Below are 14,603 nucleotides of genomic sequence, written 5' to 3'. Positions count from 1 at the left end.
CAGGGCTTTCATTTCCACCCTTCTTTTGGGGACTTTTGCAATTGGAATACCACCCTTTCCTCTCAGCAGGTGGCAGCCTCTATAGTTCTCCATGTATGGATAAGTATATGTCTCTAATTTTTTTTTTCTTTCTCTCTGTCTCAATCTGCATATCAAAAGAGAGAGAGAATTTCTAGTGAGTCTAAAAATTACCACTGGAGTGCCAAGGGGCATGTGTCTTCTTACTTATCTCTTATCTCCAGGATTTCTCTTGGATATTTTAAAATCCAGCAAAAGATCCTGTGACTTCTGCATGGGACAGGTAATTACAACCCTCTCATCTCAGTTTCATAAACACGTCGTGAAACAGGCAGCAGCTCTAAACCACTGAGGAGCAGCAAGATACCCTATTGCTGAGTGCCGTGTCCTTGCTGTGCAGAGCTGGCCAGTTGCAACTTCAAGGGAGCCAACAATGGTTCAAGGTTCCAAACAGTGCTGCCGTATCATTATGGTATTAAATGGTTAAATTCAGTTCCCCATTTTTTTCTTTTGTTCCCGTAACTATGGTATCAAGCCAAGAGCCGTATCTCTTATTCATACATCCTTCCGAAACCACTCTCCCTGGGAAGTCTATTCACAAAAACTTGTACATTAATCAAAACAGTAACTTGTAAAGGTCCTGAGATCTTTCAGCTTTCCGTGCAGACAAGGGGAATGGCTCAGCACTTATGAGAAGATCAGGTTTGATGAGCTGTCCGGCTCTGCTGGGTCCCCAGTAAAAGAAATGCCTCTGAGATAACAGAACCTGGAAGCTACAGCCAGAAGGACTAACAGGGATCTCAGTTTTGTTGGGAAGGAAGCTCTCAATCCAGGGATGTTGTGAAGGAAAAACCCACCACTTTCTCGCAATCTTTCATTAAAGTCACCCAAATTTTCCTGTAATTGGTAAACCCTCATGTTGGGTTCTCTCTGCTTCCAATTAACTAAGTCTGAATGAATGCTCTTCCAGCTTGTGATTAAGGAAAATTTGCATTGCAAAGCCATATTGTTGTTAAAATCCCTTCTTTTTCTTTTCAAAATAGAATTGATAGCAACGATTTAAACAAATAACATTAAATATTGTCTTGACTTCCCACCATGTGTGAAATCCTCCCAAAGTCTTTAAAAAGCAATTGCTGAAATGATGAGTTCCCTTTTCAGCTGGTACAGAACATCATGTGCTAGGGAAGGGCTTAGCTCAGTGCGTTAGAAGGCTGAAATCCTCCCAAGATTGGTTTTGCTGCCCCATGTGTATTTGTACTCCTGTACGTGGTCAGCCATTATAACAGAACCCTCCAAGCTCAGCTGGTTTTTATTAAAACAAATGTGTTCATTAACCTGAATGAATGGTACAAAATCTTACTTTCTTCAGTCCTTCACAGTGTATGTGCACCAACTGAACAGGTAAATAGAAGATAAAAAGAAAGACTGAGCCTACCGCATCTTTATTGCGAGCAAATGCGATCTTGCAGCATCACTTTAGGTTGCTCTTGCATTTCTTCTTTAGCAGGACAACAGTGATGTTGGGATTGGCTCTTTTTCTTCTGAACTGACTTGATTTCTCCTAATTCCTCTTTTCAAATACACTGATTTTTTCCCCCCATTGAGAAGCAGTATCTGTTGCATCTATTTATTTGTTATTCATTTATTTGTAACCCCCTCTTCCATTACATCACTGATCCAGAACAAGTCTATCTTGTCTTATTTTTTCTCAAGCAACTCTTGATGCTAGTCAGAATTGCTGACCATTGTGACACTAAACACAGGACAAGTCTTAAGGGAGAATGCAAAGTACAACTGAAACGTTGGTGTCTTTATTTCTATACCATATGCACTTTCATATGTTTGGCACCGCGTCCTCCACCCCAGCCCCCCACAACTCCTGTGATAATGAATTACACATCGAGGTAGTGGAGTAGGAAAGAAATACCTTGGGTAACTGTATCCACGAAGTGTATTTCATATTCCTGCTTCTTCAAACAAGTGCGTGGAATATACTTGTGTGTCAGAAGGCTAGTAAAACTAAGATAAATGAGAAGATTTACTGCCTGCATTAAATAAATGACTTCATCTTCTTGGTGAGGCAAAGATTTCATTCAGGAACATGTAATAAAAAATGAATGGTTAATATTACCCTTCCAGTACCACCTACAGTAATGTATGATCCAAACCAGCTCAATTTTTCCCTAATCATAGGACATGTATTTGTCGCTGTGTTTCATAGCTATGAAGTTACTTTTTACCAATTAAGTTTAAGTTCAGCTAACAAAAAGGCAATCATGAACAAAAATCTTTGTCATCTGTTTTTCTCTTTGCTTCTGGAATTCCCTGTTTGCTGGGTTGGCTGTTTAAACCAAGCACCATAACTGATTTAGAAATCTTATATTGTTCCTGTTGTTCTGGCTCATGTAACTATATGACTTCATGCTCCTCAACTGGACACAGTTCCTCCCCTGTCTACTGTTACCGTGGGATTTTTGTAATCGCTGCTGTGTTTTTAAATCCCTCTACACTTTTCACATGCAAGACCACAGAGCACATTATGTTGCTTCATATATAAAAAGACTGATCACGATTGCAAGCAAAGACTGCGATTTTGGAAGTGGAGGGGAAAAAAAAGCTACTCAGCAAGCTCAGGTTTGCTTTTTTCTAGCGTGTCCCTAGTGCCCCTACTGACTCACTGCCTGCGGTCTGAGAAGATGCCATAGCTGTGGGAAATGTCCGCTTGCTGTTCTCCTCAGCATCGTTAGCTCCCAGTCAGCCCCACCAATCAGCCCTGACATGGTGAGTGACCTAAAGCCCTGCACTGAGGCATGGTAGATAATGTATGCTGTAGGCTTACTCCATCTGAGCGGTGGGGATGGCTGGTAGCTTGGGGAAGTGCTCAAGCTGAGCTGCAAGTTGTGGTCCACCTGCCTTGTCAGTCATCATCTGCAGATCTGCAAAGAAGTACACATGCATCCATGCTTGCATTTCAGCAGCGATCCTACCGATTTCACTTGCAGCATGTAATTATCAGCACCTGAGGCTTTACACTAGTGAAGCCACTGTTTGACACACCATGAACAAAATTCAGCATATCTACACATAATTTTATCCATGGGAGAAGGAAGGGCAGTAGGAGATGTTTTTTTCACTTCTATTGTAATTTTAGAGAGGCGTTTGGATGTGGTGATGGTGAGACTGTCACTATTTAGCAATTTAGATTACCCTCTCCAGATCAGCGTATAGGGACAGAGATAGCACTTTACCTCTACAACTTTCAACAAACTCAGCTTTGCGACAATCCCCCTTCACTGCTTGTCCACGTTGCATCATACGTCATGTAGACTGTGCCCAAGGATGGTTTTCTCCCTTAAATACAAAGCCAGCAAATCCCACTTTTTTAGAAATCATTTCTTTATTTCACCAGCTTATGGCCGTGTGTCTGTGCACAGACAATTTAATCTGCTGCTGGCAGTCTGTGTGCAGCACTGGTGGGCAAGATAAAGACATTCCAGTGTCCCAGGCAGGTATTGCAAACATGGGTGTGACGTTTACATCACGGATGACCGATGCAGGGAGAGTCCCCTTGGTCGACACAAACTTCTTTTGTGGAGAGGGCAGGTGAGGCACTTTTTGTTGCTTGAAGTGCTTCTGGCCTCGTTGCTCCCGGCTATGGGCCTTTCTAGCCATTACTTTGTCCCTTGCAGGCTGTTGACTTCTACAGTGAGGGTCTCCTCCTCCCTGCCCCTTCCAACTCTTGACAGTGTAATTATTCTTCACAGCCTGCCTGGTTTCTTTTGCAGTGAAAGGGGCTGTGGAAATCCCAGGACCCCATAGTGGGGAGGCAATCTGTAACCAAGCTGTCGCTGCTCTGGCCAAAGGAGCACTCCCTCATGACAAAGTGTGTGTCTCTTGGCCCACCTCCTCCTGTTTCTCCCAGTCAGTCATATAAAACTGGTGTATGACAGCACTTATTTCTCTGGATAAGCATGCAAATTCCTGTATTCTTGGCATCTGTTGTGCATTGGGCTAATTCCTCTGTTTCGTCTTTCTCTGTCCCATCTATTTGGTGATTCTCAGAGTTATCTTCCCTCTCTGTTTCTGTGCTCCCCAAAAGCACATCTGGGAACTATGCACAAGGACATTATAAATTATTAAAACCAGGTTTGCCCATATCAATAAGCCCAAGAACATGTGTTGGTGCAATAGTTGTGGTTTACTTTGCATCTGCTTGCCAGTCAGCTTTCAATATTCAGTATTTCTTAATGCCTCACCGCCTTATTCTTATGTGAACCAGAGAAAATTTCTCCTATTTTCAATTGCATGAAGCTGGCTCAGCCAAACTGATTAACAGAATAAATAGTAAAGTCCATGTGAATGCAGTTCCTGGATGCCAAACATCATCAGTCACAGAGCCACTTGGATGAGTTGCTCCAGGACAGACAGCAGAACCTGGGAGTCACTAGAAAAAGCGGGTACCTTAACTGTCCCGTACAGAAATGGTCTTATCCCCACTCCATGATGCCTGAATTTCCATTTCCCCTTCCATGGACTAGGGATAATGAACACACATCTTGCTTGGGCCTTTTGAAAGCCTCTGTCGCAAGGGACTGCCAGAACACTAAATATTACTTGAGATTTTGGTTATTTTATCGGGATGTCCTAGGAGAGCAAAATTCACCCAAATGTGGCAAGGCAGCTGCATGTAGCCCTGGTGTGGGAAATAGCGATCTAGTGAGATGAGCAACGGGTGAGACATATGGAGAATAGCCTGGTCTTCAAGTTAGGAACGTCACAGCTATACTCCAGCATCTTGAGCTGTATAAATGAATCATCAGCACAGCGAAACCACAGAATGACACCAGCTTCCCTAAAAGAGTCTCTCTCTATATATAGCTGCTAGACTTGCATATTTCTGTTTATAAATACTCAATAATAACTGACCACAAAGTGACATGGCCTTCTCAGCAGACCAGTCCTAAAAAAAATACTTGTTCTATCTTTCATTTCTTCCTGAGTTATTTTAAACCAGACTTTTGCACCTCCACATACACTATTTTAACTTAAAGTCCTGGTACCGGTGCATGCGATCATAACATTTTCTGGATAAACAGACAGCCAGGACGGAGCTCTTCTGAAGAATGTTGATTAAAAGTGTTGATCCTTGTTAGGTGTATCTGAGGACATTATGCTATCTGGGAACTGCACTGCTACTCTGTAGCTATTTGGTTTTGGTTTAGTTTTCTAAGGCAGGACAGCATATGTTACCGCACTATAAACTCACTTTGAACCCTTTAGCCTGCTTCATCTGTATTTTCCAAGGGGCTGTGTCTTCAAGGAGTCTGGGTTTGTAGAAGTGTGATGAAAATTGGTCACTGGTGGTGTGTACAGATGGGCAACCCAAAGCATTGCCTCACGGAGGGAAAGTCAGGCAGAGCCCAGCCCTTACGCCGGTGGGCAATGACGAGTTGACCAGTTAGCATCGATGTAGTTGTGAGCGAGCCCAAGGATGTGCCGCACCTGGCCTAGATGAACTAGTCATGGGTGAGGTGGGAGCAGAGGACATGAAGTGGGGGGAAGGAAAGGGCTGGGGTGTGGTGGGGAAAGGCCACGAGGGGAGAGCTGAAGTGGCTGCAGTGGAGGGGTGTATGTGTGCGCGTGTCAGGGCACGGGGCACAAATCTCCAGAAAAGCAAGTGATGCTAGTTCTGCTGCTCATTGAACAGCTTGCTGTCGGATGGCTTTACTCAGTGAATGCAATGAATGCGTTTGCAGCAGTTGGTAGGTACAATCTTTCCAAAGACATCAAACCTCATTTCCTGCAGTTTTGCTCTTTTCGAGCCTGGTAAATGTCTGGGTTATTTGCTGGGAACTTGCCTGGCTCTCGTGACCACGGTTACGATTAGAGACTCCCACCTCTATTGCATAAGTCTTTCATATGGTAATAGCCTGAACTTAAGACTTAATATAACACAGGTCACCTAGTCCGACAGCCCTTCTGTCTGGTTGCCATACAGTGAACTGGAAAAGGAAGGACTGCAAGAATTTTATAATTCATGAGGTCAGATTCCCAGAATGAAGTGCAGGGGGTCCACAAAGCAAGACCAGCGGTTTCGTAGCCCAAATGTGGGAGTTTAGCATCAATGGAGATGAGTTCCTTCTTTTCACCGAGAAGATGGAGGACTCCAGGGCAGTAACTAACTTTTGCTGCATCATCAGCCTTTCAGGTTTATGGATTACAGGACTGCTTAAGGAAAACCGGGCAGCCATGTGTGGGGCTGATAGCTGTGGAGACCCTTGCAATTACTGCATTGATCAGGATATAGAAACTGTAAAGACCATTACAGATTGAAATATGGGGCTTTGTGATTTTTTTTGTTTATTTACTAAAGTTGCTGTAATATGGTGGATATTGCCTGCACAAAAGAATATGTGCAACCCAAGCATATGACACATCCCCAAAGATTGCAGTATATTAATAGATGTCATCATCTATACGTTGCTTCTCTCCATAGTAGATGGCAGCATGGTCTCAAAAACTGATAATTTTTCACCTCTTAAACAATATTCTGAGGTCTCCAGTATAACTGAGGCTGATATTAGTTAAAGAAAGAGTTAATGAATTATGTTAGGGTTAAATAAAAAATGCTTACTGCAATAAACAGCTATGTATTTTTCTTACTCAGTCGTTATTTGGTTAGTGAGAGCACCACAAAGCCTGAGCCTTAGGCTAGGACCCCAGTGCTCCAGACCGGGGCTGCTCAGCTGAGGTTTACAAAGTCTGGGCAGGCGAGGACATTTTACTGAGGTCTGCTAGCAGAGAGAGACTTGTGTGCTGACTCCAGGTCCGGCAGGTCATCTGGGCACCACACACTGCCTTCCTGGGCCAGCAATGAGGCAGTGCACGACAGCTGCTCCCTGAGGGATCAAGAGACCGTAAGAAATGCAGGGTTGCCTGCAGGAGGCATCACGTGTCAGGACAAGGCACAGGAAAAATTCGTCTTGCGGTCCAGTTCCAGACTGAAGTCCTCCACTAGATTGCCCTCTTCTAAACAGGTGGAGGCCAACATTGCCACAATTCATAACCTATTTCTTACCCCTTCTGCTCCTCGGCCTGGATGCCATAATCTGCTTATATGTGTTAATTTTTTATACTCCATTGCCAAGAGAGCCTTAATGTAAGCTGTGACACTAAGATGGATGTTACGGAAGGAAAGGGGAATCGATCCCTTTGTGATTCACAAGCTATCTGGGAAATCACAAAAGATTTGTCTTGTCCATGAAGAACTTGCTAAACCACATTATGTGAAGATTGCAATTATTTAGCTGCTGACTATGCTGCAGGACACCTTTTGTTACCCATGAGAATTTTTTATTTGAGGTAGAGCGTGAAATAGTCATGTGAAGACATGAGTGTATGCAAACTGCCGTTCGTCAGAAAAAGGGAAATTTAGTCATATATTTAGCAGTCATTTCCCCTTTTTTGGGGGAATCCAAATACATATTTTTCTCTCTCTGTGTGTCTCTGTTTCTCTCATCCTCACTCTACGGAAGGAAAGAAAGGTGGGTCTAAAATGTCATTTGGTTCTGACACAAATCTGATTGGGCAATGAGAGACAAATTTCCGCTGTGTATTGAGCTAAAGCCTATATAAGGTCCTCACCAGCATTTTTTAGTCTTGTATCTTTTCATGAGAAGTTAATAGCTGAAAGACTGCAGAACCACAGGTAAGTGAATCTGATGGAAATTTGGGAATGAAAACATCCACTAAACCCTCAGATTGTGTAGGGCTTATGGAGACTGCTAGATACTAAACCAAAGGGACCGGAAAGCTCTGAACAAAATAACCAAGTATTTTCATCAGGCAAAGGATCTAACGAGAGAGAAACTCCCCTGTTACAGGGTATTACATGTGAACCACGGGGCTTGTTAATGCCACAGACAAAGCCGCTAGCAGCTCGTCCAGGTGTAGCCCTGAGAGGGGCTACAGCTCCATGCCAATGCCCTGGAAACCCTTGCAGATCTAGCGGTAGGGGGATGACCCGTGGTTATGAAACAGTATTATTGAGCAAGAGGTTGGCTTTGTGGTGTTGTAAAGATGACAATAAGCTGGAAGTAGTTTATTATAGTCAAACTATCAGACATCAGATAAATAGAGCTACTAGAACAGGGAGAAATTTGGATTAAAACCGCATTATAAATATGAGCATGATTGGATACACAGAAGATGCCTGAAGGTGAGTACCTATGAGTATGACTGCTATATCGGTAGAAATAGGTTTTTTGCATTTGGATACAATCAGAAGTAGTTGTCCGGTCATTTAATATTCATCCTATGGGACAATCACAGCGTTAGGCTAATGTTAAATGCATCCAATTTACATTTCTGTATATAAAATGGAAATAGTATGTATCATGTGCATATATGTACTGTATTGCACACAAATACCTTACATAAAGCATAAACTGGTGCCTATATATAGCATGTTTTATGCATTTTTGCCTGTGGTACACTGAGACAACACATAATCAACCAACTGGATAGCAGCAGCTGAAACCTCGTGGCAGACCAGAAAGCATTCCGTGATGTATGCAGAAGCTGCCTTGCCCATGCCAGGCAATACAGATGACAATGAATGACTGGCAGCGGATAGTTTTGTTTTCCCTTAGTGTCACCGTGTCTGATTTTTAGGACAAATTGTTCAGGGTTTTCCTCATCTTTTTTTAGCACAGATGGAAATAGTGTCCATGCTGAAAACTCACTTGTGCACCAACAGCAAGATGTGTGTGCACGCCATGGGAGTCAAAGCTTTTTGTCCCAAGAGACACATTTGCTGGAGATTTTGAAAGCTTGGCTCTGTTTATAGCAGGAATTTTGCTTGCAGCCTGATCTACGCTAGCTGGCCTACTTTGGTAGCCACAGTGGGGAAGATAAAGTGACACAGGATTTAATGAGGTCCATACAACCTTGGGAGATACCTGAAGTGACCACTTAAGAGAGCTAAAGTCTATTCTACTGCATCATTGCTCCTGTGTTCACCCAAGCTACTGCACTACAGCTAACTCGAAGCAGCTGACCCATGCCTCAGTCACATCTTATTGCAAAATAAGCAGAGCCAGATTTTTCCACCCGTAGCTGTTGCACTGAAAAGCCGTGGGGACAGCAGCATCTTGTGGTATGTTGTTTGCATCTCCTGGAGTGAAAGGAAAGGGACAGAAGTGATGTGTTTGTGCCAAGCCAGATGCTCTTGTTCCACAAGTCAGCCCCCATAAACTAGGGATGAAGAAGCCTTTCTGCTCACTAAGGGTGAACCAAAGCTCACCAGGTCCGGAGTGAGGAAAAGAGCAGTTAACTCTTAAGTTAACATTGAGTACTTTCATTGTATCTTCTGTCTTGTAATAAACTTCCTTGTAGATTTCAAGACGCTTTCCCTCGGTCTTCTGATTTCCTCTGGGAAAAAATGCGTGGGCTTTTCTTTGTCCTGGTGATGTGCACAGCAGGCGCCTCTGCTTTCAGACTCCAGCAAGTCAAAAGCACAGGTAAGGGCATGCTTTTGGTTTTTTTCTGTCTCCCTCTCCCTTCTTTTTAATGTGCCTGGCTAACAGTAATGTAAAAATATCTCTGATTTTTATAGAAAACTGCCCAAATCACACTGTGTTTTTCAAACACTACTATGAACTGCATGGAGAACCTGTGGTTCTGAAATGCCCTTCCCCCAGATACAAACATTTGGATTTTTCTGCCTTGACCCCTAATATCACATGGTATAAAAATGGTTCAAAACCCACGATATCAGGAAGAGATGAAGATCCAAGAATCTGGGCAAAAGGAGATGCACTCTGGTTTTTGCCAGCAATGCTAGAAGACTCAGGAGTATATATCTGCACCAGAAGGTGGGTATTTAAAAGAAAATCCAGTGCTCTAACAAGATGACTATCTCTAAAATACATTAGCTTGATTCTAAACTCCAGTTATGTTCAGAGTATGTCTGGATAAGACCATTTCCTCACCGACTTTATTAGAGAAAAAAATGTGGAAAGTCAGAACTCTTAAATGCATTTTGTGTCTTCTATAGATATATATACTGAAATCTGGATAAAACGTGACACAGTATTGCCACTCTGGCTACGATCTCAGGAGGAAATAGTGTACAGAGAGTTTGTTCTAGCTTATTTATGAGCCAGTCAGGGCTATGGCAAGCGGGGACATGCTGCAGGCAGGGGATTCTGCACAACGCAACCCTCGTGTTACAGCTCCAGAGAGGCAAATAGCCTCGTTTGCACTTCAGGTTGCCTTACGAAGCATATACCAAGGCACCGTGGCCCTGCAGTGGCTTCCTTCTTCCCTATTCCTTACCCCTGGTCTTTACTTTTCCTCTGCTTCACATTTTACACCAGAATTTGATTGCCTTGGTATTGCTGTAAGATCTTTCATGAGAGCCAATGTGTATTTACTAGACTGGTACCGGACTTGTGATATTGGCAGTGGGTTGAGACGTGAGCCATGGCTTTTTTCAGCCCTACTGGTCATTTTTTTCCGAGTTTTTACAATCTGACAGCCCGTACAGTTTCAAAAGAGGTACCAGGGTCTGGATTTGTGGGGGACTGAGGAAGGCAAAAACGTCCGTCACCATTAGAGCCTGAACTCCAGAAGGTGTCCCAGGTCCTTGTCCCCTGCCAGCTCCTCCATCCAGTCAGCCTCCCAGTACACCCTTGGCAATTCGCACCTTGCTCTGGGGTCTGTAGCAGAAAACATCTCTCTACATCCCTGGAGCTGCCCGTGTAGAGCGCAGTTTCCTTGCTGGCAAGGCACACGTGAGTGACGTGTGTCAGCAGTAGAAGAGATGGACAGGCAGAACTCAAGTTAATAAATCATGCTCAGCATATTGAGTTGGCCTTTCCACATGTCTCAGCAGCGATTGCAGTGGTGGAGCGGAAGAGAAGACTTTGATAGTGAGGCCAGAATAACAAAAGGTTGCAAATATTGTCCTAAAGCACAGAGTAGTTGCCCGAGACCTTCACGGGTGTTTTTTAGTCCCCTTTTTGGACTATTCTGCCTCAGTTCCTCAACCTATAACACTGTGGCAGTGTTATTGACAGCTATAGTAAAATGCTGTGAAACTTGTTTGAAAAAGATATGCAAGAGCCGAGTATTACAGTACAAAAAAATTGTTTTTCCTCTGCAAATCATCCCGCAGGGAAGCCACCAGATTTTTTTCAACACTCTGTAAAATGAGGGTAGAAGCAAATTATCACAGATCTCTGCTTCTGCTGAGCAAGTATTTTGGATTTAGAAGTCCGACCCGTAGGTGACAGCCAGTCACCGTGCCCCAGCAGTAGTGCGAGTCTGTCTGCTCGCAGCCCCCAGCTGCTCTCCAGGAGGTTGCAGCCCGTCCCCCCGGCTTTGCTGGTCCCCGCAGGGCTCAGGCACTGCCCTGGGTGAAGGCACCTCCGAGGCAGGCTTTCAGAGATGTGTCCAGAAAGGACACAGTTTAAGCACCTATCTCCCCCAGTTTGGTCCTCCTTGAGACTGGAAGCGATTGTCACTTGGGGCCAGAAAGAAAAGTTAAATATTTGTAAATATTTGTAAAACTTTCAAGGCAGGAACGCCCTCTTTTCTACGCAAAATAATATGCACTCACAGAAATGCCTACTGGTTGTGCAATAGTAACTGCAGGTGTATTTTAATACATGATTTAAGCTTTTTATTTTACCTTTAGGTCCGAATCATTAGGGTTTTCACAGTCAAGACCTCTTTCAAGGAAATGGTGGAGGGTCCATGACACACCCGCTACTGTTTAGGCAGACACGTTCCCCCTCCTTGCAGAATTAAAACCATGCCTTAGCCTAAGGGTGCACAGCAAACCTGCTGTACAAAAAAGAAACGACTGAAGCTCCGAGGCAGACACGTGTCAGCAACATGTTTAGATTGTGCCAAAAAAACAGTACCAGTGATTTTCCAGGATCCCTCCTGGTATGATCTCAGTCTTGGCCTCTCAGAAATGGCTAAGGAGGGGAACGGAGCCAGGAGGAAACCAAGGATGTCACTTGAGTTCCTCTCGTCGCTGGTGGGTACTCACCTCTCTCCACTCCGTCTGCAGGAACTCCTCCTACTGCGCCGAGGTCTCCATCCACCTCACAGTCGTGGAGAAAACAGCTGCTCAGAAGATTGCCTATCTCCAGGTCCTCTTCACTTTCACCTCTGGAAAGATCGTTTGCCCTGACCTGTGGGATTTTACACCAAATAGGACAAGCTTGGAGCTCACGTGGTACAAGGTAAGAACTTTCACCTCTTCTTTGTGCAAAGCCTAATCCCAACCTGTTTGTAAAGGCACGTACACCTCCACTTCCTGTTTCTCCTGAACATGATGTTGTTAAAGCCATGAGCACAGCATAATATACTGGGAATTTTGGGGCAGATGTATATATTTTGAGAAAGGTTGTCTGGGGTGGACTCAGCACACGGTGAAGCACTCCACATGTTATGTGCTGGATGAAATAAAAATAAAAATTTCTTTACTGAAAGAGCGGTGAAACATTGGAACAGGCTGCCCAGGGAAGTGGTGGAGTCACCATCCCTGGAGGTATTTAAAAGACATGTAGATGAGGCACTTAGGGACATGGTTTAGTGGGCCTGGTGGTGTTGGGTCGACGGTTGGACTCGATGATCTTAGAGGTCTTTTCCAACCTTCATGATTCTATGATTCTATGATCCTATACTCTCACAGGTAGTGTAACTATTTTTAAGGCTAGATTACCTACCCTGACTTCCAGGGTTTGCCACTTCAGACTAGGCCCTTCTCTTTGGCACTATGCTTCTTTTTATGGCCCCTCTAGTGAATCCCATGAAGTAGGACCTCCCAGGGATGCTTCCCTCCTGTGAGCTGTTCAGATGGAGTAGCTTTCATTAATCAACCGGAATACAGCATTTGGAAATACTAGATTCATGACACAATGCTTATAGTGTTCTCTTGCCTAACTTGCCAGTCCATGGCTTTTCAAGTAGGCAAACCTGGTTTTGCCCGTAAGGTCAAATATCCTTCACCTGATCATCCTCAGCTGTACAGTCTCGCACTGGACAGCACGGGAGTCTTCTTATATTTTCATAATACCTTGGTTTAGCTTTTATTTACACTCCCACTATGATCGCATGCTCTGCCTCGTGCAGCTATCATTCTTACCGTAGGATGCAATACCTAGGCTGGCTTCATACAGCAGTGCCTATGTCGTGATTGGTACCATACCAGCAAAATGCCTCTGCTCAGGATTCCCTTCAGAAGCAGGCTATAACCCGCTTTTATGTATCTAAGTAAAAGGCTGCCCCCCTCAATATGGGCCGTGCTACAACTGTCAGAAAGAGCTAGCCTGCCTTCATGGAGAAGGAGCATCATTGCTCCTAGCAGGACTCCAACCCATGTATGAACAGAGCCTTAGTGATACAGGAATTTATCACAGTTTATGAGATCATAGAATCATTAAGGTTGGAAAAGACCTCTAAGATCATCGAGTCCAAGCGTCAACCCAACACCACCATGCCCACTAAACCATGTCCCTAAGTGCCTCATCTACACGTCTTTTAAATACGTCCAAGGATGGTGACTCAAACCCTTCCCTGGGCAGCCTGTTCCAATGCAGGGAACAGAGAGGTCATGTAGGGTAACTAGTAGGTTTGTGAAACCTGCACGGTTACTAAAATGTATTTATCTTAGAAGAATGGCTTAGAATATTACTCTTATGAGGTCATGTATGGAAAATAATAGTGTTGTGAAAACCTTGATGGTTACTAAAATGGTTTTGTCTTAAAAGAATGTGTTAGATGACTACTCTTAAGAGAACTCAGTAAAGAGCCTGTTACATCTTTTCCATCCTAAAATGTGCATTTTATTGAAAAGCTACACACGCATTATAGATAGATTAAAATAGCGATTCTGCACACTTCATATAGTGCCTCAGAGCATTTTAGAGAGAGATACATGTTTGAAGAACTTGCCCTTTGGTGGGAAAGTGGAACTGCTCAGATTTCCCAGTGATAAGTGAACTTTTAACGACAGAGAGACAAGGATTAGTAATTTCATCTGGCAGTTACACAGAGTGCAACCACACCTATCATCTGAGCCGTAACACCAGTTGCTGTCCTTTCTCCAGGATGCTCTGCCTTTGGAAGACGACAACGAAAAATTTGTGATTCTGAAAGGTTCGACTTCTCTGATCATGACTTCTGTGCTACCGACAGACGCTGGCTATTACACCTGCAAGATGGCATTTCCATACGAAGGTGTAACGTATGAAATCACCAGAACAATTCAACTGCAGACTGTCGGTAAATATCGACACCTTAAAACGTTGCAGCACTTAAGAAAAATCTCTTATTTGTTAATGAAACTCAGAAGAGGAACTCATACTTGGCCTCTCAGCACTGCCAAGGAAAGGGGGACGCCACGGGTGCGTGCTTTGGCACTGATGAGTTTCCCGCAGCACCCCGGCAGGGCCGGGGTCACCCCCTTGCCCGACTTGCAGCGGAGCTGTGGGAGGCAGAACTCGATGTTGCAAGCGCCTGCGGTTGTTAAACCGAGTAATTTATGTCTTGGGGGGGGGGGTGTG

The 14,603-nt window shown here is 44.0% G+C and overlaps 1 protein-coding gene across 1 annotated transcript in view; it reads left to right on the top strand.

The window, feature by feature from the left end:
* Window positions 1-3,541: 3,541 nt before the first annotated feature.
* Window positions 3,542-14,603, top strand: part of IL1R2 (interleukin 1 receptor type 2) — an 18,842-nt gene continuing 7,780 nt past the window's right edge. The window contains exons 1-6 of the mRNA XM_009276167.1: window positions 3,542-3,624; window positions 7,679-7,729; window positions 9,418-9,542; window positions 9,638-9,896; window positions 12,104-12,278; window positions 14,148-14,322. Of these exons, the coding sequence (XP_009274442.1) occupies window positions 3,542-3,624; window positions 7,679-7,729; window positions 9,418-9,542; window positions 9,638-9,896; window positions 12,104-12,278; window positions 14,148-14,322 (868 nt within the window). The remainder of the gene's footprint in view (window positions 3,625-7,678; window positions 7,730-9,417; window positions 9,543-9,637; window positions 9,897-12,103; window positions 12,279-14,147; window positions 14,323-14,603) is intronic.

Source organism: Aptenodytes forsteri, unplaced genomic scaffold, assembly GCF_000699145.1.
Source record: "Aptenodytes forsteri isolate BGI_AS27 unplaced genomic scaffold, ASM69914v1 Scaffold96, whole genome shotgun sequence".
Taxonomy (NCBI): Eukaryota; Metazoa; Chordata; class Aves; order Sphenisciformes; family Spheniscidae; genus Aptenodytes; species Aptenodytes forsteri.
The sequence above is the reverse complement of the archived record's forward strand: the minus strand, read 5'-3'. Positions and strand labels throughout refer to the sequence as shown.